At 50.9% G+C, this 26,155-nt stretch overlaps 1 protein-coding gene across 1 annotated transcript in view; it reads right to left on the reverse strand.

Moving 5' to 3' along the window:
- Nucleotides 1-19,807, reverse strand: part of Hk1 (hexokinase 1) — a 74,068-nt gene extending 54,261 nt beyond the window's left edge. Inside the window, 1 exon segment of the mRNA XM_036167710.1 lies at nucleotides 19,480-19,807. Coding sequence (XP_036023603.1) covers nucleotides 19,480-19,542 — 63 coding nt within the window. The 5' untranslated portion in view covers nucleotides 19,543-19,807.
- Nucleotides 19,808-26,155: the final 6,348 nt, after the last annotated feature.

Genomic DNA, 26,155 nt, shown 5'->3' on the forward strand with positions numbered 1-26,155 from the left:
CCATCCCTCTGACAGTGTGGGTGCCCCAGGGAAAGGAAGTGTGTTGAATGGAGCTTTGCAAGTGGCCTGGCACGGAGGCAGCTCGGGATGCTGCTGGCCACTGGAGTCCTGCTGTAATCATAGTGTGGTTTCCATAAACCAAGGGCTTTCATATCCAGTGTGTCATCTGCCCTTCAGAAAGACCTTGTCGGGAAGGCTTCTTAATCCCTGTTTACAGCTGCAGGAGTGTGCCCACAAGCAGCCTCGGGATCCATCCAAAGAGCACAACCTCAGGTGCATGCTAGTACACCAGCAAGCCTAGGCTCCCCCTGCAACCATCCTTGACCCTTGAGGGCTGACCTAAGGGGAGCTGTTGAGGTCTTCCATAGGTAGAAGATTCTAGAAGAGGCCAGGACTCTCAAAGCTCCCCGGGTATCCTAACTGGAGGATTATCTCAGTACAGATACTAATCACAAACGCCAACATTTCAAGTTGATCCTGGCCTATAGAGAGCCAAGAAGTTCAAACAAAAAAGCAGGTTGGGGGGACCCTTCTCTCTTGCTCAAGTGGATGAGTCACCATGGGACAGAACCCATCTCAGAAAAGACATGGAAACTAGAAACCAGCATTCTGGGAGTGGTTAGGGTCACGTTCTGGTTGCCTTGGCTTGGCCGCCTGTCCTCAATTGGCCAATAAAAGCGACAAAAACTAATGAAAAGCAGAGAAAGGAGATTTAGTCAATATGGCCACAACACTGAAGGGGAGCAAACAGGAGTTTGAAGGCACCCCCAAGTCTGTCTTTGGGGTCCTGACATGAGGTTCAGATGGGAATAGAGGATAAAAGGTATGCATAGCTAAGCGCTCCCTGTCAAGTGTGGCCTTCCCCCCCATCACTGCTTCAGGTCCTGGATCTTGGAGGGTCCCTCAAGTGGTCAGGGCCGGGTGAAATTTGAAGACAAGCTCCTCTGGCTGGTACCAGAACTCCAGCCTTTTCCTTTCCCAGTGTGAACCTCGTGGGGAAACATCAATTCCATGAGGTCCACTGTCTCAAAGCTCTAACGGGCCAGGGAGGGCAACGCCTCCCTTTAGCACATCTTCACTCCTGCCAAGATGGCGACAGCCCCTAGCTTGCACACATCTGCCCTTCTCCAGAGGCCGTGCATGCTTTAATGGAAAGAGAGATTTATTCTGGCTCACAGTTCCAGGGATACAGTTCATCACGGCTCGGCAGGCATGACGGCAGGTACTTGAGGCAGTGAGTCACGAGTCAGCAGAGAACTAGATATTTACCTCTCCCCCAAGTCCTCACACCCTCAAGCCACACACACACACACACACACACACACACACACACACACACAAACACGTCCACAATCCCATTTTTCTATTGGGATTCTGCTGCCTTGGTGCTCTAGCTAGGCGCTGGGGACCCCAGACTCCCTCCTACAGGGATCACAGGCTGACAAGGAGATTGGCACCCCATGCCCTGTGGCTCTTACCTGAGCCAGATCAGACTCCAGGGCCTACGCCACCCTCGCATGTGGGACCAATCCTACCCATGAGGGTCAGGACCCTTACTATTCTTCAAAGTGGACCAAGAGGGCCTTGAAGCTCAGCACCTCCCATATGGAGGTAGGCTGAGGCAGCAGACGCCATCAGCAGAAAGAAGGCCACCTTGCCAAGTCCCCTGGCCAACAGCCCTCTGTCCAGTGAAAGAACTGGTGGCCTAGCCCAGGGCTCCATTCACCCACACGGCTGTGCCTGACTCCAGTCCCACCTCCTGATCCCAAAAAGAACAAGCACAAAAAACCAATTCAAGACTAGACATGCCCAAGTGAGCGGGCCGGTCGTGACAGGATTGCCAGAAACCACTGGCAACGTGGGCATTTTTACTTGCGGAGGAAGGGCATGGCCATGGAGAATGTCACTCCCTCTCCCAGTCACTCTCCATGGGAATTGATAATGAGACAGCTGGAGTGGTGGCACATACCTGTCATGCTGGCACTCGGGAAGCCGAGGCAGGAAGATTGCAAAGCGTGAGGCCAGCCTTGTCTACGTGGTTAAGACACTGTTTAAAATTAAGGAAACCTAGTGTGGTTGCCTAGCGTGCGGGAAGCCCTGGGTTCCACCCACAGCACCACGTAAACCAAGTGTGGTGGCCCAAGCTTATGATTTTAGCACATGGGAGCTAGGGACTGGAGGAACACAAGTTTGGAGGTCAGGGCTGGGGAAACGGTTCAGTGGGGAATAGCCCTTGCTGTGGAAGTAAGAGGACCTGAGTTCAAATCCCCAGCACTCCAGTAAGAGTCACACACACTCTATATATCCCTGTAATCCTCATGTTAGGAGGCTGAGGCAGGTGGGTCCTATAAACCCACTAACTAACCAGCCAAACAGGGACCTTTGAGGTCACTGAGAAATGACCACTACACACACACACACACACACACACACACACACAGTAGAGGGTGATAAAGGGGGCTACCCAGCCAGGCATGATAGCACATGCCTCGGAGCACTCAGAAGGCAGAAGCAGGTGGATCCCTGTGAGTTCAAGGCCAGCCTGGTCTACAGATCGAGTTCCAGGACAGCCAGGGCTACACAAGGAAACCCTGTCTTGAAAAAACTTAAAAAAGGGGGGAGCTACCCAATGTCCTCCTCCAGCCTCCACATATGTGTACATGTGCATACATAACCCACACACAAATGTATCCATACAGCATACATCATTCACACACACTAAAAAATTTTTTCAAGGTCACTCTCATCTACATAGGGAGTTCAGGGCCAGCCTGAGCTACATGAGACCCTGACTCAGAGATTTAAAAAAAAAAAAAGTTAAGAATGAGGCAAAGCAACAGGACTCTGAAACATAGGCCTCTAAACTGAGTTTTTCAAACAAGGCATTTCACAGAGGCAAACTGGGCAGCTGGGTTAAGAAGTTGGCACATGCGTGGCAGATTTCAACATAGGCTCACTTCCCTTTTCCGGGGGACTGAAATGGGGAGGCGAGGGGTTTGGCGCTGACAGAGGTCACTGGCACTAACACTGGCGGAGGGCTCTGTCATGCCAAGTGCCAGTCATGAAGCGGGGGCTTCAGAAACTGGTTGTTTTTCTCCCTGCCGCTAGGTAAAGCCATCAGGAAAGGCCATTGTCTCCATGTTAGAGGACATTGACAGCCACGGCTCCCCAGGCACAGGGCTTCTAAGTGGAAGCGATGTCTGGATTCTAGAGAGTGTAACCCCTCACTTGGGGCCCCACACCCCCTTTTTCTTCCTCGTGTGTTAGAAAGAACAGAGGGGCTATGGGCCAACAGCTGGGTTCAGACTAAGGACCTGGCATGTCTTAGCTATGTGGTTTCGGTGAATTGCTTAATCTTCCTCAACCCGGCTTTTCTCACTTTTGAGATGGGGACAATACTTTCATCTAACAGATGCATGATCCAGACTCTAATCATGTTCCAAACAATGAACTAAAAGCATTCTTTCCCCAACCCTGAGTGACATAATCATGTGTTCTCAACTCCCTTTGTTCTTAAGAAATACCTTAAGAATGACTTTACTACAGATTACATTAACCCATTTTATAAAAAACAACATCTCTTTTTATTTCACACACATGACTGCCTACATGTCTATATATACACTGCATACCTGCCTGGTGCTCAGGGAGGCCGGAAGGCCACACTGGATACCTTGGAGCCACTTGGGTCTCTACAAAAGCAAACAGCAGCGAGGACTCTACAGTCAGGAGTTAGCTTTAGAGCTCCAACACTTTGTAGAAAATGACAACGGGACAAAAGAGAGGCTTAGGCCCCATCCCCCAGGGCACTTGCAGTTTAAAATCGGTAATAATCTGAGCACCCCATGTCATCCCAGCACTCAGGAGGCTGAGATACAAGGGTCAGAAGTACAAGGTCACCCTTGGCTACACAGAGTTCAAGACCAGCCTGGGCTACGGGAGACTCTATCTCAAGATAGGTAGGTCAGTAGATAGATGGATGGATGGATGGATGGATGGATGGATGGATGGACAGAAAGAAAAAAAACCAACAATAATATGTATTTATTTTTTAGACTAGTCAAAGACACTCCTGTGCCCCAAAATAAAAAAGTGTAAGTTTTCTCCCACCCCAAGACACCCCTGAGCATGAGACGGCTCTGTATCCTCAGCGTGCTTTCCCGCCCACACAAACATGCGTGAGACACTGGCTTGGAAATTTTACTTTATGAAACTGGAAACCCATTGTTAACACTGGCTCCTCTCTCCTCCATGAACTGCCTCTAAGGCCTGCCTGAGCTGCACAGGGGCTCCACTAGAGACCCAGGTTGACTGAACACAGGAGAAAGATGGGATGGTGCCAGCTCAAATCTGACTCCTGGCTTTGTGTTCCTGGCAGCCCCTCAGCCTCCCTTCCCTGCCCTTCCCGCCATCTTTCCTACGGGTATACTCAGTGACCTTGATCTACAAAGGCCTCCGCTGTCCAAGCCCTTTCACAAGCTGGTCCACGCCACACAGTCTGAAGAACATACAGCACGTTAATTCCACCAAGCTACAGGCCAGAGAGGGTCCTCACCTGGCCAAGGAGAGAACTAACGTGGTCCTATGCTCTTTCCTCTAAACCAGACGGCTCCAAACTTCTGACATTGCAGCACCGTGCGAGCTACATGGGTCATGCCTGAGAGCCTGGCGAGGTGGCGCACGCCTTTAATCCCAGCATTCACTCAGGAGGCAGAGGCCGGTGGATCTCTGAGTTCAGCCTGGTCTACAGAGTGGGTTCCAGGACAGCCCGAGATCAGGTGAGAGCCCGTCTCAAAAACAAAAACAGAACAGAAATTTCACGCTCATGAACCCAAATCCAGTTTTCCTTTAAAAAAGGAAAAAGGAAGCCGGGCGGCGGCGGCGGTGGCGGTGCACACCTTTAATCCCAGCACTCGGGAGGCAGAGCCAGGCGGACCTCTGTGAGTTCAAGGCCAGCCTGGTCTACAGAGTGAGTTCCAGGACAGCCAAGACTACATACACAGAGAAACCTTGACTCGGAAACAAAACAAAACAAAGTAAAAAGAAAGCTCATGCTGTCCTAAGGAAGTTTACAGTTTTATGTTGGACTGCATTCACAGGTATCCTCAAGAGCCCGGGCGGGGGCTTCCCCGGGGGGCCATGAGACCAAGGAATGCAGGTGGCAGTACTGTCCCAACTCCAGCCAGCCCATAAGCAGTGTGCCTGCTGAGCCGTGCAGGAAGCGTGCCACAGCTGTGAACGATTCCAGGAGGCCCGTTCACTTCCCCACAGGGGCTGGTTGCCTATGTACCCACCCATCATGGAGAGAACGTTTAGACATCATAGCGAAGCTGGAAGGCCCAGGCCCACCAGACCGTCCCTTGTGGCTGGTGCCATCTCAGGACCAGCCCAGTACCTCCCAGTCTACTTCCTATCCCGCTGCATGTGGCTTCCCAGCTGCCGGCCCCACCTCACTGCTGCAGATGGCGGCCATGTAGGAAACTGGTATCTTTTCCACTGTTGGTAGCCGGGTTCTGAGTGAGGGATGGGGTTAGCTGTGGGGAGTGGGGGGGCATCTACGATTCTGTGGGGGTTCCCTAGGGCAGTCATAACTACCGGTGTGCTCACGCTCTGACAGTATTTCACCCAAATTCCTCCCTGGCAGAGTCACCACCCAGGGGCTTCTGTGAGTCCTGCTTTTGTTCTTTTGAGACTAGCGGGCCCAGAACGTGCTGCACTGATCAGGCTGGCCTTGAACTCTGTCTGCTTGCTTCTGTCTTCTGGGTGCGGCCATTCAGGCCTGCCACACCATGCCGATTGACACACACACACACCCCATGCTTCTTGTTCCTCCAAGCCACCTTCCAACTCACCTTCTGCACAGGACTTGCCATGATCCACCCGGCCCCACGCCGCCGTCCGTCCCTCTCCTCAGCATCCCCCCAGCTTTAGGTATCCTCTATAGAGAAGTCAGCTGGCCCCAGAACACCTGTCATGGTGTGTGTCTTTCCTGCTGCCACAGGAACACATGCATGGTCCACACCTCTGGCTGGACTGCTAGTGCCTGAGGGGCAGGTGCCTTGTCTTTCGCCCTGAGTGTGTCCCCAAGTCCTCAGGCTGGTGCCACACGAGGTGGCTCTTCTGTGAGGCTGGGTGGCTCCTCCGCTGGGCGGGAGGCCTCAGAGGGTTTGCTAGCGTAGATAAGGCCTCTACTGCCTCCTTTTCCCCCAAACGGCCCAGCACGTCTGTCCCATCACCTAACCCCTTCTGTCCCTTCATATTTCGCTCTTAATTGGCTGAGGCCCAGCAGAACACCAGGGCCCTAAAGCTAATCAGATTCTCGTGCTCCCGTAAGAGGGTATCGAGCAATCTGCAAGTCACTAAGGAACTGGAATATGAGGGCATGAGTCGGGAAATTGCATTCCCTGCAGAGGTTTCTCCAAAGGCCTGGCTCAAATGTCTCCAAAGCAAAAATACAAACAAGACCATTGCTCTTCCTCCTCCAGGCTCTCACACAGCCAGCCCTTCAACGAGGATGCAGCTGAACCAATCCTTCTGCCTCAGTGAACATGGATGGAACCTCAAGGACTCCTCCTACAACTCTACCCACAACTCAAGAGAAAAAGGAGCCGCCCCACCTCCCCAACAATGGCTGTGTATGTACCTATTCACATTCACATATATGCACATACCTGTGAAGACCAGAGGTAAGTGTCAGGTTCCTCAATCTTTCTACCTTTTGTTTTTATTTGTTTGTGTTTTTCGAGACAGGGTTTCTCTTTGTAGCTTTGCGCCTTTTCCTGGAGCTCACTTGGTAGACCAGGCTGGCATCAAACTCACAGAGATCCTCCTGCCTCTGCCTCCCAGGGATTAAAGGTGTGTGCCACCACACCTGGCCTTTTTGTTTCTTTGTTTGTTTGTTTGTTGCTGTTTTGTTTTTTAAGGCAAAGTCTCACACTGAACCTGGAGCTTACCAGTTTAACTAGACTGGTTAGCTACCATGTCCCGGTACTACAGCCTCTTCACATTGTACCCAGATTTTGTTTTGTTTGTTTTTGTTTGTTTGTTTTTGTTTTTCGAGACAGGGTTTCTCTTTGTAGCTTTGCGCCTTTTCCTGGAGCTCACTTGGTAGCCCAGGCTGGCCTCGAACTCACAGAGATCCACCTGCCTCTGCCTCCTGAGTGCTGGGATTACAGGCGTGCGCCACCACCGCCCGGCTTATTTTCTTTAATTTAGGTGTATGATTATTTTGCCTGCATGTTATATGTACCACATTCATGCCTCCTGCTCACAGAGTATAGGAGGGAACCAAACCCGTGTCCTCTGCAAAAGTAACAGGTGCTCTTGACCGGGGAGCCATCTCTCTAGCCCCTCCCTGTACCTGACTTCTATGTGGGTTCTGGGAATCCAAACACAGCATCTCGTTTACTCCCTGGGCCATCTCCCCAGCACCAGTGGTTTTTAAACTTCTTTTTACATTTATTAGTGTGTACGCGTCCAGAAGAGGGCATCAGATGCCCCGGAGCTGGAGTTACAGGTGGTTGCGAACACCCTGATAGAGGTATTGGGAACTAAAAAGGGTCCTCTGGAAAATAGCCGTTGCTCTTAAGTGCTGAGCCATCCCTCCAACCCCACTGTTGCTGGTTTGGGGCTTTTGCTTTATAAGACAGGGTCTTGCCATGCAGCTGCTCAGGAGAACCTGGAGCTGGATATGAAAGCCCAGGCTGACAGTGCTGGTAAGGGACCATCAAGCTCTCTGCGCCTCAGTTTCCTTCTCTGTCTCAAGAGGTGAAGGCCTCCTGCCTTGTACCCGCTGTCTTAGGGTTTCTATTGCTGCAACGAAACACCAGGACCAAAAAGCAAGTTGAAGATGAAAGGGTTAATCAGGCTTACACTTCAGCATTGCTGTTCATCATTGAAGGAAGTCAGGACAGGAATTCAAACAAGGCAGGGTCCTGGAGGCAGGAGCTGATGCAGAGACCATGGAGGAGTGCTGCTTACTGGCTTGCTTCTCCTGGCTTGCCCAGCCTGCTTGCTTATAGAACCCAGGACGGCTGGGCAGTGGTGGCGCATGCCTTTAATCCCAGCACTCAGAGTCAGATCCAGGACAGGCATCAAAACCCTGTCTCAAAAAACCCAAAAAGAATCCAGGACCAGCATGGGCTGGGCCCTCCCACATTGATCACTGATTGAGAAAATGCCTTACAGCTAGATCTCAAGGAGGCATTTCCTCAGCTGAGGCTCCTTCCTCTGATGACTCTTGCCTGTGTCAAGTTGACACACAAAACCACCCAGTACCCCTATCCACTTACTTTTGTTGTTGTTGTTTTGTTTTTCGAGACAGGGTTTCTCTGTGTAGCTTTGCGCCTTTCCTGGAACTCGCTTTGTAGACCAGGCTGGCCTCGAACTCACAGAGATCCGCCTGGCTCTGCCTCCCAAGTGCTGGGATTACAGGCGTGCGCCACCACCACCTGACCACTTACCAAATTTGAGAAGAAATGTGAAGTGGCTTGGAAAGCTTAGAGACAGCAACCAATCCCTAGTGGGGTGACTGTGGGTCACCCAGAACACACCCATGGGCACCTTGAGCAGCCAGGTAAGGGGCCGTGGCTTCCTGGATAATCAGAGCTCGGTGCCCTAGGCAAGGATCCTGGGCGCCATCTGCCTTGGTATCTAATCCTGTGAAAGCTCATGGTCCTAGCGAGTGTCCATGTTCTCTAGACAAAACATTCAGATAAAAGCCATGTTCGGATAAAAGCCATGATGTGTATCTGAAATGCCTACACTCGGCGGCGTCCCTGGGTCTGCCGTATGTCATTACTGCTATTTTAACAATGGAAACGGGAGTGACTTATCATGGTTCCCCCAAGGGTTGAGTCAGGGCTTTCCATTTCTCGCCTAGTCACCTCCTGCCACTGCAGTATCCTGAGAGAGAAAACTGTCTGCACCTCAGATGTCACCTCTGTCTTGAGAGCCTAGGACACTGGGTGGGGGAACTAGGAGGCTGGAGGCTCATCCCCTCTCTGGCTAGCCACAGGAAGCTGAGGATTGAGTCTGCTATTCCTGTCCTGCTGCATTCCAGGGACGCTGTCTTTTCCCGAAGGGCACACCAGCCTCCTGAATTTTTAGCTGGTTCAATGTGACAGCTTTGTTCTCTTCCCAGACAGGACTTGTTAATAGGTGCCAAGGTCACCAGCGGGGACCTTGGCCCTGACCTCAGGGTATTATCCTGGCCCTCCTGGCAAGGGGTGTGAGGAACAAGGGAAGCTGTCTGAGTTTGTTGCTGTTGGCCTGTGTTGCCCTGGGAGCTGAGACAATTTCCTTGTCGGTGAGGCCTGCAGTTTTTCCATGCACAATAAGGTCATTAACGGCCACATTATAAGCCCTGCAGATCAGGGTAGGTTGATGTGTCCATATTCTTGTCTCTAGAGATGCAGCATCCTCATTATATGGGAATTTTTGAGCTGGGCGCCTTGGCACGGGCCTACAATCCCAGTCCACAGCCCAAGCTACACAACAGGACTCAATATAAACAAATTAGGGGGAACTACCAGAGGTCTGTTTGCTCAGAAGCTTCCATTGCTCTGGGTATGGTGAGGGTGTCTCTGGCTTCGGTAAAATGCCAGAAAAATCCTTCTGGCTTTGGGGCCATAGTTTAAGGGCAGCTTGCCCTGAGCCCCCATCAGTGGCTCTGGGAGTCTGAAGTCCAGGACCATAGTCCTAGTTCTGTAGACACAGCAAGAGAGCACCCCATGGTGTCAAGGATGCCTGCATCCCTGCACTGGCCGCCAAGATTACACAACTCTACTTTTTTTTTTGAACTGAGTATGTAACCCAGGGCCTTGCGCATGCTAGGCAAGTGCTCTACCACTGAGCTAAATCCCCAACCCCACGACTCTACTTCTAGGACCTCATCTGCCCCCCCCACCCCCGATGGAAAAGGCGGGAAGAAACTCGATCTTTGCTTTCAAGCTCACTGGAAGAACTCAACAAAGCATTTTCCTGAATCAAGTATTTTTGAAAATGGAATAAAACCTCCCCCAGGGGTGCGACATCTTTATTATAAGGGTAGCCCGGGTCCTTCCATTCCACTCACCCCACCCTCTGGACAGGGTCATGGAAAACCCCAGGGTCCCTGAGAGAAATGCAGTCCAGAGCAAGTGATGCCTCTGAAGACAATCTGCATGTGTCAGTCAACTGATGGCATGCATCAATGGCGGCTTACTGCATTATCAGGGCAAAGTTCAACAGTGGTCATCTGCAAATCCTTAACACTTCACTGTACATGAACTTACTGAATTGGTTTCCTTCCCAAATGGTACACAGTGGAGCTGGTGCTGGGGAGGGATGGGACCTGGATGGTCCAGCTCTGCCTCTCCCTGCCCATCCTTTCTTTCCTTGGATCGGTTTTCCCTAAACTGCAGCAAGAGAGTCCTGGGTGGGTTTCTGAGTCAGGGGAACTCCTGCCCCATCACTTAACTAGGAGCTTCACCAGTTGGGGGAGGGGGGGTGTCTTAGTTCCCTCATTTCTCTATGGAGGGGTCCTCCTCCTGGGTATCACAAAAGTCCTATTCCCGCACATTCAGAGAGGAGACGCACAGAGGCGAACGTCCATGCACAAATGTGTGCCGCGCATGTCCAGGGCGGCACTTACATGACAGCCAGGAGGGAAACTATCTCAAGTGTCCATCAACCGACAAGCAAGGCAGAAGCGATGGGTTATCAAAATCCCAGTGGTTGCTACAGGGTCAGCCTTCTCCGGAGCCAAGAAGGCGGGAGTGGTGCAGACCTATAAATCCCAGCACTTGGGAGGCTGAGCCAGGAGGATCATGAGTTCGAAGCCAGGCTGAAACTACATGAGTCCCAGGCTAGCTAGGATTACATAGAGAAATCATATCTTTAGAGAACAATCAGGGCTGGGAGAGGGCTCCATCTGTGAAGTAGTACATGGTGTGAGGACCTGAGTCTGGATCCCTAGCTCCCACATAAACGTTGGGCACGGCATCATCTCTGTAACTCCAACGCTGAGGGAGCAGGGGAAGGGTAGAGACTGGTGGATCCAGCCAGTCCGGCCAAACTGGTGAGCTCCGGGTTCAGTGAGAGACCCTGTCTCGAAAAAACAGCTGTGGGTGACACAGCTTCTGGCCTCCACACACACACATGTGCACACATACTCCTGCGTGCAAATGTGCATACACACATATTAAGATAAAAAAAAAAAAATCAAAGAAAAAGACAGCGTGTAGCAGGCACAGAGTGACTTCTCCCCTACACCCTACCCCACCCCTGCCACCTCCATCCCACAGGGAGGTTCCCTGCGATCCCAGAGGGAGGTTCCCTGCAGGTGTTGGAGCCTAGAGTCAGCATGGACTGAACTGAGCCTGCGCTGACATTTTCCACTCGCCCTGGGCAGGCTCGGTTACTGTGTGCAAAGGGCTGGGCCTCAAGCCTCACCTTCAGTTCAGTTTTCCCGGAAGCACAGTGTGCATCCACCCTCTCCTTTTATGGAAGAGGGCAAACAGCCTGAGACAGGAGGCTGCTGCTTGGTTTTGTCTGAATAGGGGGTGCTGGGCACGTTTCGGAGACAGATAAGACTACTCTGCCACAAGCTGATCCACAGAGGGCCGGGGGAGCCCTGCAGCCACCAAGACCTATACAAAAGCCCCAGCTTCGGGTGTGTGTGGGGAAGGTGGGGCACCACTCACACGTAGGCGGTCAGGTTCACTTGCTGAAACTGTGAACAACCAAAGCCATTTGATAAGGTCAGTCAGGAGACAGGCTAGGCTCTACTATGTGCTGAGATGCGAATGGACTTGAAGTGTTCTGTTACAAACATGTAAAGGGTTAAGGACCTCCAGATGGCTCAGTAGGTAAAGTGCTTGCCAGGTAAACCTGACGACCGGAGTTCGATCCCCGACCACACACACGGTAGACAGAGAGAAGTGACCTCCACACATCGTGGCACATGAACACACGTAAATAAATAAATTAGACGTAACATGATAAAAATGTAAAATAGATGTAAAAGTTTGACTATACCAAAGGTCATGGTCGGCCAGATCAGCGAATGGCCCACACTTTGGTGGGAGAGCGTGATAGGATAAGACCATCAGGGCCAACAATTTGGCAAATCTGGTTAAGTGGCAAAGTGGGAATACACCCTCCACCTCATCATCATTCCTGGTGAGGTAAAGGTGTTGTGTGACATTCTGATCACATTTTGACGCTCTCAGGACTGTCAATAAAGTTTGCTTTGAATCAGAGGGTGGAGCTAGCCTCTAGCTGACCAAAGTTTTGGAGGACTGAGGACAGATAGACAAGTGCTGTAGTAGGGCGGGGCTTAGGAGCGTCTCGGTCTTTTTGGATGAAGGAACGAAAGAGACAGAAGGTCACTGGTCACTTCACCGCTGCTTCTCTGATCATTCAGGTTCTTACCCTGAGTTTTTAATGGATAAAGAATAATTAGATAAGCGCTTCTTCTGGTGCCCAACATGGTTCCCGGAAATCACAGGGTAGCTGCTCACCCCTGGCTTTATAGCCGCCGAGCCGGAGATCAACACTTCATAACAGGGCAGTTTAGAGCCTACAGAAGCCTGTTCAGGGGCTAAAAGGAGTCGGACGTGGCTCGTGTACCCAGTACTATCTGGAAACCTAGAAACTCAAACACCTGTCAAAAGAGTGATGAGATTAACTGTAGGGAAGTGCACGCTGTCACAGCACAGAGCAGTTTAAATAAGTAAAGTCCACAGGGCAATGTGAAAAAAGTCCCCCTAAATAGAACATGGAGCTGAAGGAAAGAATTTGGCAGAGATCATACAGCAGAGCACCAATTCTGAACATTTAAAACCACACAAATCAATGCCAAAAGTCCTGCTTGAATTCAGGAACCACAACTGCATTTACGGCGCGAGACGCTATTTATAGACACGTACAGTGGGAGTGTAAAAGCACGTACAGAAATGACCAGCATCAAGTTCAGGACAGCGAGGCTGGAGATGGCCATTAAGAGAGCATGCTGCTCTTCTAGAAAGCACATTCCCTGCACCCACATTGGACAGCTCACGACCACCTGTAACTCCAGCTTCTGGAAGATCTGACACTCTCTTCTGGTCTCCTTGGGCAACCAAACACACACATACACATAAAAACCCTTAAAACTAAAACATTCAGAGGGACTGGAGAGATGGCCCAGTGATTATAAACACTGGCTCTCCTTGCAGAGGCCCCAGGTTCAGTTCTTAGCATCCACATGGTGGCTCACAACTGCCTGTAACTCCAGTTCCTGGGGTTCCAACACCCTAGCCTCCTCAGGCACCATGTACACATACAATATACATCCATGCATGCAGGCAAAACATTCACACACATAAAATATTTTTAAAAAAATAAATAAATAAATAGCCAGGCGGTGGTAGTGCTCGCCTTTAATCCCAGCACTCGAGAGGCAGAAGCAGGCGGATTTCTGTGAGTTCGAGGCCAACCTGGTCTATAAAGCGAGTCCCAGGAAAGGCACAAAGCTACACAGAGAAACCCTGCCACATAAGTAAATAAATAAATAAATAAATGTACCAATAGGAGACAGCATCTGGAGAGGAAAAGAAAAGAATGGGCTCCAACGTGGCTGTAATGTCAACTGTGTCTGACTTGTCAAGATGAGGGGTAAGCTCATGTATATTAGTCACATGATCCTCAATATTTTTATGTGCCTCAATTATTTCCTAATAAAAAAATTCATATTTTTATATGAGAGAGCAGGGGATTAAAATACTGAGGTAAATCATTACAATAGACAACAGTGAGTTTTTCTCCCTAAAAAAGGGAGAAAGGGCAAAAGCATTCTGGATTCCATTCATAATTTTATTGCCACCGGAGGTGGAGAGATGGGGCCTGGCCTCTCGCCTGTACAGTGTGTGGAACAGCCCCAGTTTCTGAGTAGGGACTAAAAGCCTCCCTTCCTCAGCACACAGGACTGACTGCCCAAGGGAGAGGTGGCTAGAAGCACAGGTGTGATGCCTCCTGCCCCGACAACCTGGCTAACAGATCTGTTCGTAGGTTGGCAGTGATGGGGAATTGAACTGAGGATCTAGCACATGCCAGAAAAGGGCTCTGCTGCTGAGCCCGTAGCCACGGCCTCTCTGAGGTTTCTGAAAGTACAAATGAATGCATATTCACATCGCATATTCATGTTTGGAATATTCATGATGTAGTCTCAATCATATTTAAGTGACATCTCATACCACGCAAGGTATCTCAAGATGCTCAGAGCTAAGAAACCATTAAAACAAGTTACTACATGATGGGCGCTGTCCACGGGACTCTACCTTTCAAAGCTTCTAACAAGCTTGTTTGTTCAGTTCATCAGAAGCCAACCAATGTTATTTCTAGAAATAAAAATCTACCCACTGTTAAAAACTGCTTTTATGGGGCCTGAAGAGATGGCGTAGAGGTTAAGAGCACTGACTGCTCATCCAGAGGTCCTGAGTTCAATTCCCAGCACCCACATGGTGGCTCACAACCATCTGTAATGCGATCTGGCGCCCTCTTCTGTATACATAATAAATAAATAAATCTTAAGAGAAAAAAAAAAAAAAACAGAGTTTAAAAAAAAAAAAAAAAAAAAGCCGGGCAGTGGTGGCGCACACCTTTAATCCCAGGACTCAGGAGGCAGAGCCAGGCAGATCTCTGTGAGTTTGAAGCCAGCCTGGGCTACCAAGTGAGTTCCAGGAAAGGTGCAAAGCTACACAGAGAAACCCTATCTCGAAAAACCAAAAAGCTGGGCAGTGGTGGATTTCTGTGAGTTCAAGGACAGCCTGGTCTACAAAGCAAGTTCCAGGACAGCCTCCAAAGCTACAGAGAAACCCTGTCTCAAAACAAAACAAAACAAAAACCCTGCTTTTATTGCAGATCAGATACATTGAACACAACAACACACTAAGTCGTTTCCTCACATCCCACTGGTGTGGTTCAGTAGGCTGGAAGATGGTGGGCACCTGTCCTCTGTTCCCCAACCAGACTAACGTCCATCCTTCCTCAGGTTAACACACAGAGCTTGGTTTACACAGCCCTGGACCTGGAGTCAAGGAACAATCGAAGGTGGTTTGGCCAACACTAATTCCTGCACTCGGACGCAGGGGGATGGCTGCCTCTGTGTAGCCAACATACCTCAGGCATATGCAGAGCTGGCTCCAGAGACTAGCTCCATCGGCCAGGAGACCCTGGGTACAGACACACAGGCACACACACAGGCAGACTATCCAGTCATACCCAGTCTTTCGAGGAGAAGGCTGTCCACGATCTCCCCAGAGAACAGCAGGAGTGTGGGAGGCAGCACCACATGGTCTGGCCACACGAGGAGGAAGCTCACAGCCAGCCACTTGCCTGGTTTATTCCTCACGACATTCTCTCAGGATCCTACCCGTAAATGATGGGACACTGCTGTATCAGTGGAGCCTGGGACACCTATGGTGGAGGGAACCAGGGAATATGACAGAACCCTCCACCAAGGAGGCCTTCCCTAGCTGAGTATGCAATACCAGGTTGAAAATGTACAAGGCAATTTTCATAATTTTCTTTTTAAAATTCAACTTATTACTGTTGTTCTTGTTGTTGTTGATGATGATGTGAGTGCAGACATGCTTTTGTGGAGGTCAGAGGATGACCTGTAAAAGCTGGTTCTCTCCAACTGTAGGGTCCAGGGATCGAACTCAGGTCCTCAGGTTGGTGAAAAGAAGCGCTTATCCACTGAGTCAGCTCACCTGCCCTCCCTAAGCAATAAGGAACAAAATGGCCTTGAGACGGTGTCTCACAGTGTACCCCCAAGCTAGCCTAGAACTCTCAAGTCTTCTGGTCTCAGCCTGCCGAGCCTTGGGGCTACAGGCATGAGCCACTACAGCTGGCTCCAGTTTTTCTTCCTTCCAACTGCCTTTATAGCTATAACAGCCAGCCTCTGAGGAAATGGCCTTTGGTGGCCTTTTAATTGATAAGCACATTCTTCTACCTGGCTTTCCTGGACCAAGGACTCCTGGGTTGGGCCAGCAGACAAACCACACCTGTTCGTTCCCTATGCAGATAGACTATGTAGGGTGATGGGGATCCAGCCAGAGAAAGTCCACTAATGTTCTTCCTAGGGAAGCCTAGGGAGGAAGACGTCATCACGTCCTTCTCTAATCATCCTGGCTCCATCTTTCTTGTTTTATTGTTTTTTCTAGCTACCACTGCCTCCCAAGTGCTGAGGTTTAAAAGCACCCCACATCTGGTCTTTTCTAGATTATGTGTCTGTGTGCCCCTACCCAAGGAGCCCAGAGGTAGACTCTCTCTGGAGCTGGAGTTACAAGTGGTTGTGAGCCACCTGACGTGGGTGTGGGAACTGAATTCAGGACCTCCACAAGAACAGCAGGCACTCTGAACTACTGAGCTATCTCTCATTTTCCTGTCTAAACAAACAGCATACTACGCGATCCTTCAGCCAGCCGCCAGGTCCCTCCCGGTGACACACACAAAGGAGAGAGAAGGCAGGGCCATGCAAGGCATGTTAAAAGCCACTTGGAGGTTAAAGGGCCCCGCCTCCAGCTTCCCCAACTAGAGGATGTCCGGCATTCTGATGAATGGAAAGTAGGCACAAAGCATACTTGCCCCTGTTCTTCCCCTTAGAAACATGAGACACATGAAGAAAAATGTGTGCGCTTTACACTTCCATCAGCCAGGTTACCTTTTTCACAGCACCCTTTAACCAACACTATGCAAAAGCAGCCTGGAGCCTCAGAGCCTTAGCCCGCAGCTAAGTCAGCCACTTCACCCATTTCCGCCCCAGAATGTGGCTTGAAAGGCTGGATTACAGCTGCCTCCCTGGCGGTGGGAGGAAATAAAACCCTCTCTTGGGTGCTTTTGTATTCTGGGCAACTCTGAAAACCTTCCCCAACAAGATCCGATTTCCTTCCTTCTAGCAGAGCAAGGTCCTATGAATTGCCGAAGGGCACCAAGTCTGTCTCCAGAGCCCCACCAGCTGCCTGAGCCTGGAGGGCTGAATCATCATGGCTACCCACGCTGGGAAAGTCTCGACTGGGTTCCCTTCTGGATAGCTCCCAGGGCCCGGCCCCACAAAAAGAACCAGATTTGGAGACCTGCACTCCCAGGCAGCCTTTCTCCTAAGAGGCAGTGGGGTGGGAAGGACAGGTCTCCAAAAAATAGTGAGCCCTAGAGGTACTCAGCAGCAGAGGACACTGACTCACTGGAGCGAGTGACCACCATGTGCCTAGGGATCCTCTCCTGGACCACACCCACACATGGCAGCCCACCATATAGGCAGAGATGATGTCCTAGAAGGGGCCTAAGAAGTATACGAAGTTCTGGGTGAGATGCGGAAGGGGTTTTGTTGTTGTTGTTGTTGTTTTTCTTGCAAGACAGGTTTCTCTGTATAGCCCTGGCTGTCCTGGAACTCCCTCTATAAACCACACTAGTCTCAAACTCACAAAGATCCGCCTGCCTCTGGCTGCCAAGTGCTGGGATTAAAGGTGTGAGCCACCACCGCCCAGCTGGGAGCTCCTGGTTTTTTTTTGGGGGGGGGGGGTTTGTTTGTTTTTTAAAAAGATCTCCTACACAAACAAGGTAAAAGTTTCAGCCTCAGGACTTTCCTCCAGCCAGGCTCAGGGATGGGGGAGGGGAGAGGGAAGGACATCACAAGCTCAAAGTGAGGAGGGCTTTAGTTAAGCATCCTTTGAATCAGAAGTCACACGCTCCTATACCTACAGGAGCCTGGTAGACAGAGTGTGGCAGAAGCGAATCAGGCCACTTGTTGGAGTGGAGAGTTGTGGTCCAAACCTTAGCCCAGCCCCGCCACTGGAGGCCACCCGGCACCATGTGGTGGAGCAGCCAGGCAGCTGGCAGTCACACAGGTGGCTGTGGGTGTGATGCTAGAGGGTTAGCTCACAAGGTCATTGGGCCTCCACCCTGGGATCTGTGATCCAGAGTCAGCAAGGGTATCACAAGTTATCAGGGGGTCTGTGAACTCTCAGTTCAGGAGGCCTATTCCAAGCACACTCTGCTACGCTGGAACTTCTGTCTCCCGTTTCCATGAGATAAGCATCAGCAACGTACACCACCAAGGCAGAAACTTAGGAATTACAAGTGCTGATGCATAGCTCCCGGAGGTCAGGTCTCTGCAGGGGAGTGACGTGCGTCGTCCTGAGGTACAGGAACCCTAGCTTGTGGAATGTGCTCAAGCTCTTGGTCCACACCCAGCCTGAGATCCAGGATGGGAGCAACGTCTCCAGCAGCCTTGTCCTGCAGCACCTCCCTTTCAGCTGATATCCAAGAGGAATTCTGGTCCAGTTCTTAGGTGGAAGGAGGCCGGAGCCCCGCCCTGGCTCCACCCCTAACTAGCTGTGTCCTTCAAGAGGTCATAATCCTCAGTAAGACTATTTCCTAAAATGCCAGATGAGGAAATCTCAGGTAGGAAAGGGTCAGCCCCTGGTCACCTCTGCCTCTCACCTGTAGATAGTTCTCTTTGTCTGAATGTCAAAGTCAGGCTGACTGGACCTACCTAACCTTGATGATATCAACTACCCTAGGGTGGGTAAAACACACCTATAGCACTAATAAAAAACATGTTTCCCCTACTATCTCAGGCTATTTTTGGGAAAACACCCTGGATAAGGTAGCAGAAAAGTGAAATAAATCGTTAAGACACACCAGCATACGGCACTTTACACCAGACAAACATCACCTCTACGACCAGGTGTCCGTGTGCAAGAATACACATGTCACAAGCAACACATGCCAAGCCCTCTACGCTCTCCACGTGACTGAAGTGTCTTATTTGAGCTCCTGGGCTGAGACTGCCTGGAAATTACAGCTTTAGAGGAATAAAACATTCCATTCAGACGTGCGGTTCCAGACCTAAGGCCTATGAGCAAAGTTTCCGGTGGCCTCTGCTCCTCTCCCCACACCGGAAAGCCAGGCGGGTCACCCCGTCCTCAGATTAAGGAGCAACTGCAACAGCTGGGGGAACCCAGTGACGGTCTCAGGAGGGCATCACGTTCTCCAAATGGGAACCCCAAATATGGGATGCCTGGCTTTCAGCCAGCACCCCCACCAGCTGCTCACTAACCTCCCCAGCATATCTCGGTGCTCACACCTTCCCCGCCCACGGCGCGTGGACCTTTCCAAACAGGCCCTACAGACAGGCCCGCTGGTCCCCACCCAGCCAGGTCCCAGCCTGGCACTTCGCGGTACCCAACTGACATCCACGGTCCTTTTCAAGGACACTGCAGTCTACAATCCAGCCTTAGGGAGTGGGGGTCTTCAGCCAGCCGCCCAGCTCCTCAAAGCACACACACATGCTCACATGCCCACAATGCCCTGGTGAACCCCAGAGCGAGGCCTGTCGCCTGCACCCTGTAGTCCAACCAAATGCCGCCGGGAGAGGCTGGGGGAGGATGCAGGCGGTGGCGAGCGGATGCAAGAATGCAAGGCTGTGGCCAGGGCGGCGCCGGCGGGGCTCACCTTTTTGACTTGGTCATCCTTCAGCTCGGTGAAGTAATAGGCCAGGAGCTGCGCAGCGATCATGCTGGCGGTCGGGGATACGGGGAAGCAGGCGTGGGGCCAGTGGCTCCTTGGTAGCCTTGGTGAGCAGTGGTCCTCCGGTGGCGGATCTGCGACTCCTCCTCCTGCTTTGGCTCCTCCCCATCAGTCCCCGGGCGGGGCGTCAGCTTGTGCGCTCGGGACCTCCGAGCTCCCGTCCCTGGGAGGGTGACAGCCGCCAGCCGGCCCACCTCCTCAGTCCCTATTGGCTACTACGCGCCTCTGCTGCACCAGGCTGGTGCTTCCCAGCCGGAGCGGGAGAGTGACGGCTGCTCCCTCCCGCGCCGGAAAGGAGGCAGCACCCAGCACGTCCCCCACGTAAGGAGCGCACGGTCACGCGTGGTGGCACTGTGCCACGCCTGAGGGGTGGGTGGGACCCGGGGCAGGAGGTGTGGGACACCATCTGGAGAGGATGACAGGACTGATCCTGGAGGGTTGCCCCCAGACACCTGCAGACTGGAGAACGCGAGCAGGGCCACACCCCTTCTTCCGAGATTAGGGCTCGCCCCCCCTCCCCTCCCCACTGTTGGGGAAGCACCCAAGTGGGCGTGGAAAGCGAGCGGAAGCCAGAGCTAGGCCGCTTCACGGATCTTGCACTGGGTCCCTGTGCCTGCCCGCCCTAAAAGATCCAGGATCTAAGGATGATGCACGGCACTGTACCTTGACCCCTCTCCCAAGCCTACATCCCAAACTGTCAAGAGTTCACATTACTAAGCCCGAACCGCCCGCCCCAGTGGCTCCATGTGAGAGTTCACAGGCTCCCGCAAGGAATCTGGGCCTCATGCCCCAGGCTGTCCCCATTCTCCGAGCCTTCTCTGGCTCTTGTGCATCCAAGAGGTTGGGAGTACTGTTCAGTTTGGGGACTGAGGGAAAATCCTGTTACTGCATGTAAGAACTCAGACAAACAGAAGTGACTGCCACCCTGATTCCAGAGGCAAGGAACCTGAGGCCCACTTGACAGTTGTGTTCAGGAGCAGAGGCTGGGTTTGCTTATCGTCAACACTGGTGACCTCACAGTTTGCCGCTTCTCTTGCAGGCCATAGTTCCTGAGGCCAAAACTGAAGCATATTGGGCCCTGAGGTGACCAGAGTCCAGCATCTACCACACACCCGGGTGCTGGGAGACCCTGGCCTAGCATCCATCAAGGCAGGACATCCATCAAGCCCCAGGACACCCTTCAAATACCCCAGGACCCTCACAGCCACCACCACCCACTGAAGAAAGGGGACCTTAGGCCAAAGGCCTCCATCCAGGGCACATCCCTACCCTGCCTTGGGACAGGTGCAGATGTGTCCTGAATCACCTCTCTGAGTGTCTCTCTCTTTACCCATAAGATAGAGTGCATGCCTTTAATCCCAGCACTTGGGAGGCAGAGGCAAGTGGATCTCTGTGAGTTCGAGGCCAGCCTGGTCTACAGAGCTAGTCCAGGACAGACTCCAAAGCTACACTGAGAAACCCTGTCTCGGAAAACCAAAAAAAAAAGAAAAAGAAAAAAGATAGAGAGGTAGCTAGGTAGCTTCTGAGGCTACAACCTATGGCGGGTTTTGTTGTTGTTTTGTTTTGTTTTATTTTGTGTGGAACAACAGCATGAGTATCTTCATCTAATACAATACATGGGGCTGCTATCATAGAGTGGACTTGGGAGCCTACAGGTTAAAGTTTGGGGGCCTGTTACCTGTACATCACCATTTCCAAGGCCCAGGGAGAGCCTAACAGCTAGCTACATCTGAATTATTTTTCCTAATAGAACCCCCCCCCCAAAAAAAAAGATTATCTAACCTTTGAGTCCCACATAAATCTCAATCCACCCCTAGATAACTCTAAATCAAGAACAGCGGGTTTTCCTGCCGACACAAATACTACCCATGTGGCTGCCAGGACAAAATGGTCCCTCTAAACTATACTTGGATCTACAGGTACGTTTTTGCAGGGCTCTCGAGGCTGGGGACTCCCTGAGGATGGAGGGTTGTTTTTGTTTTTCTTAGCTCTGTAGGTCAAATGGGCCCCCTTTCTGAGCCCAGAGTCAGGGGCCTGGCCCTCACCCAGCCTTGCAGCTAGCATTGTTACCCTTCAAGCAGTAACCCTCACCCAACAAGCCAGAGTTGGGGAGAAGCTTAGCCATGCTTGTAGGCAGGTAGGGACCTCTGCTGTCCCTTCTCCTAGCTCCTGTACCAAGGTGACTCAGGATACATGCGCATATGCAAAGCCAGGCACCAAGGGTTAGCATTATTTCCTGATACATCTCTAGGTCAGACCCATTGTTACTCCCAACAGCTCCACCGCCACCTCTACCCCACCCCCACCCCTACCCCATGCCCGCCTTGAGTCTTCCTCCTTTCTAGCCAGAAGTATGACAAGAACATTTGACTGGCTGCTGGCTACCCGCCATCCAAACCATTCGGAGCTGCGGGCCACATTAATTGCATTGAAAATCAAGCTAATCGCATCATGTCCCAGCTCACAGCCCCTTCTGAGCCCTGCATCCTGATGGAGCCAATTGAAATGTGTTGGCCGGGGGACCTGACCCTACTCTTTCTGTTTACCTCTTCCCTTGCCCCTGGCCACAGCAGGGCTATTCCCACTGTCTTCACCCACAAATCCATTCCATTGTGCCCCAATTCCCATTACCTTGCTCACCCGGCCTTCTCTGCTAACCTGCGCCTGCCCAAGTTCCAACTTCACCGAAGGCAGGCACATCTGGCTTCCCTTCCCTAGCCAGCCTCCCCTGACCTCAGCTACTCACCCTGGCCTCCCAGGCCCCAGCACCTCCACAGGGCACACTTGGACAGTGCTCAGAGTCCATGCAAGTGGACGCCAGGGCTCTTCTCTACAGACAAGGAGCCGGACGCAAAACTGGTGGGCCATCTTGCCCAGTGGCAGGTTGCAGGAGCCAGGACTCAAACCCAGCTCTGATACTCAGCCAGCACTCTGCCCATCACACCTCACTACCTCAGGCAGCCTGGGCCCCAGATAAGCAACACTGAGTCAGGACTGCCTCATTGATATGGGTGACTGTCTCCCGGGAGCCTGGTTTTATCTGCTCCCATCAGGCAGTTCCCTGAAGCTAGCACTAGGGCAGGGTTGTGTCTGTCAATTGAGCCACAGATCACCTCATGCATGTTTCTTGTTGGTTTTCTTTTTCTTTCCTTTCTTTTTTTTTTTTTTTTTGGTTTTTCGAGACAGGGTGGATTTCACTCTGTAGACCAAGCAGGCCTCAAACTCACAGAGATCTGCCTGCCTCTGCCTCCCGAGTACTGGGATTAAAGGTGTGCGCCACCACTGCCCGGCTCTTGTTGGTTTCTTGTTGGGTTTTTTTTTGAGACAGGGTCTCACTATATAGTTCCAGCAGCCCTGGAACTCTCTCTGCAGACCAGGCTGGCCTGGAGATCTGCCTACCTCTGCCTCCCAAGTGCTGGGATTAAAGACGTGCACCACCGTGCCCAGCTGTATATTTTATTTTTTTAGGTTTATTTTTTTGTATGTGAATATTTTGCTTACATGCACTATGAATGTATATGTGTATGTATGTATACCATGTATGTGCCTGGATGTTTGTTAGCTGCCATGTGGGTGCGGTGCTGAGAATTGAACCCTGGCCCTCTCTAAGAGCAGCCAGTGTTCTTTCTGCCCCCATCAAAAGGGTCATGACCCACAGGTTGAGAACCCTTGCCCTAGACCCACAGGAAGAACTTAATCTGGAGAGTCTCAGCCCTCCACCCCCTTTCTGGAAGCTTCTCCTTCCCCTCGAGTGCCCTGAGCTCCCAGTTCGTTCATCGTGGGCTCCCCTGGTCATGGGAAGGACCAAATGTTGCCAGGCTATTACCCACCGCCTCAAACACATCTGCCCAGAAGACAAAACAGGCTGAATGCTTAGACCATCTATTAATTTCCATCCGACCCACAGTACTGGATCGTTTGTTTGTTTGTTTATTTGTTTGTTTGTTTGGTTTGGTTTTTTCAAGACAGGGTTTCTCTGTGTACCTTTGCGCCCAGTACTGGATATTACTCCACAGTGATCTTGGACAGACTGGCTGAACCTCTGGCACCTGGAAGTGCACTCCTACCAATAATCATGTTTACATAATGTCACCAGTTTACAGAGCAGTTTTTCATGTATTGCCTCATTTCTCCCGATAACAGCCTGGAGAGGTTACCAGGACAAATATCATTATCCCCACTTAATCACTCATCGAGGTGTGAGAGAAGCCTGTAGAAGGTCTCACAGAGACAATAGAGATAGCCGGGCGGTGGTGCTGCACGCCTTTAATCCCAGCACTTGGGAAGCAGAGGCAGATGGACCTCTATGAGTTCGGGGCCAGCCTGGTCTACAGAGTGAGTTCCAGGACAGGCACCAAAGCTACACAGTGAAATCCTGTCTCAAAAAATAAATAAATAAATAAATAAATAAATGAATGAATGAATAAATAAACAAACAAACAAATAAATAAATAAATAATGACACCGGTAGTGATGGCGTACACCTTTAATCCCAGCACTCGGGAAGCAGAGCCAGGGGGGATCTCTGTGAGTTCGAGGCCAGCCTGGGCTACCAAGTGAGTTCCAAGAAAAAGGCGCAAAGCTACACAGAGAAACCCTGTCTCGAAAAACAAACAAAATGACAACCCAACAAACAGTGTTTCTGTGAGTCACATCACTGGGTTACAACCTGGCTGAGAACTTGTCCAGTGAGAGCTGCTGATTCAGACCCTGGGGATGGCGATATAATGTCTTCTATAATGAAACCCCAGATAGCCTATCACCTACAGCCTGTAGGGACTTTCTGATGAAGAGTAGTACCAAAGGGTGAAAGTTCACTGGGACCTCTACTCAGCTTTGCCCAAAAAGCTACCAGCATCTCCAGACACCCCCCATAGTGGCTGGGCTGGTAGAATAACATTCTCAGTTGCTTTCCCTCTTGACTGGCCCAAAGTTCTGTCTGTTAAATTCAGGATCAATTAACTGTCAACTGCTAAGCTAAAACTATAATGTCTTGTTTGGCCCAGGTAGTGTTTTATAAACACTGGCCAACACTTAGCATTATTAGACTTCACCGTAAAACCCGCATTTCTAGCATCCAGGATCTAGCCACATGGTGGTAATTATGTAGCAAGGGGTGGGCTAGGCGTGAGAGCAACCACTACCCTCTTTTCAGCCCAGGCAGGTGCCTGGAGCCAGCCCAAGCCCACTCAACCCACCACTCCACGGATTGATGGTACCTGTAAAGGACTGCCTCTGTCCTAATGGGCGGACTTTATAAGCAACCGGCCTCAGGCATTAGGGCCAGGGTTGGGATGCAGCAAGGCAGAAACGGGGTGCCAAAGTTAAGTTTTGCATGAGAATGTTGTACCTTGGAAACACCTGCCCCTCGGGTATTAATGACTCCTACATGCTTGCTTGGCTGTTCCCTGGCTGCTTTCACCACTATGCAGAGAGGGCTAGACCCCCACATCCTCACTTAGCTTCTAGCTGGAGGAGGCTGAAGAGGGCGGTTAAAGGGAAGGCCTGAGGCGCTTAGGCACCTGTTCTTTATCTCAAGCCAGGCCTTGCCCACAGGAAGCCCTTATTTTGTTGGCCCAGAGCAATTACAAGTGACCATGCTGACCACCCTGAGTTTCCTGATCAGGGCTGCCCAGTCCCCACACAAACGACCGACCGACCTTCACAGAGCCAGCAAAGGTCCTGCCTCCACCCACCTGCCTGCCTTTGGTTTCGTGCCAAAATATACTAGGAGGGGCTCACACACACACACACACACACAGTCCACGTCCACGCCTAGACAGGGCTCCCAGGGCAGGAGCGTTCAGAGCAAATCGAACATGCAAGCAAGCAAAAATTAAGGACTGACTTGTTATTTTTGCTAAGGAAAGATCTTTTAAAAGCTACTTTTTTTAAAAAAATAAAGTCTTCTTTATTAACTTTAATGTAGGGCCAATCTTTTTCTTTAATTTATTTATATTTTATGTATGAGTGCTCTGCATGTATATCTGCATGCCAGAAGAGAGCATCAGATCCTATTATAGATGGTCATGAGCCACCATGTGGTTACTGGGAATTGAATTCAGGACCTCTAGAAAGCCATCTCTCCAGCCCTAAAAGCTACTGTTATCTCTGGTAGTGCATGCCTTTAATCCCAGCACTCAGGAGCCAGAGGCAGGTGGATTTCTTTCTTTCTTTCTTTTTTTTTTTTTTGCCAGAGCTGAGGACCGAACCCAGCTAAATCCCCAATCCCCAGGTGTATATCTGTGTCTTCAAGGCCAGCCTGGTCTTTGTAGTGACTTCCAGGACTATGTAGTAAGTTGCTTTTATTTTTCTTTTTTTTTTTTCTTTTTTTAATCTTTTTTAAAAATTTATTTATTTTTATTTTATGTGCATCGGTATTTGTCATGGGTGTCTGGTCTCCTGGACCTGGAGTTACAGACAGTTGTAAGCTGCCATGTGGGAATTGAACCCGGGTCCTCTAGAAGAGCAGCCAGTGCTCTTAACCCTGAGCCATCTCCCCAGCTCCTGTAAGCTGCCATCTGAGCTGCTAACAAGCGTTTAAAAATTGTTCGGTGGATTTTAGCCGGGGATTAATATTTCTAACGATTTCTGAAACAAC

The sequence above is a fragment of the Onychomys torridus genome, chromosome 18, assembly GCF_903995425.1.
Source record: "Onychomys torridus chromosome 18, mOncTor1.1, whole genome shotgun sequence".
Taxonomy (NCBI): Eukaryota; Metazoa; Chordata; class Mammalia; order Rodentia; family Cricetidae; genus Onychomys; species Onychomys torridus.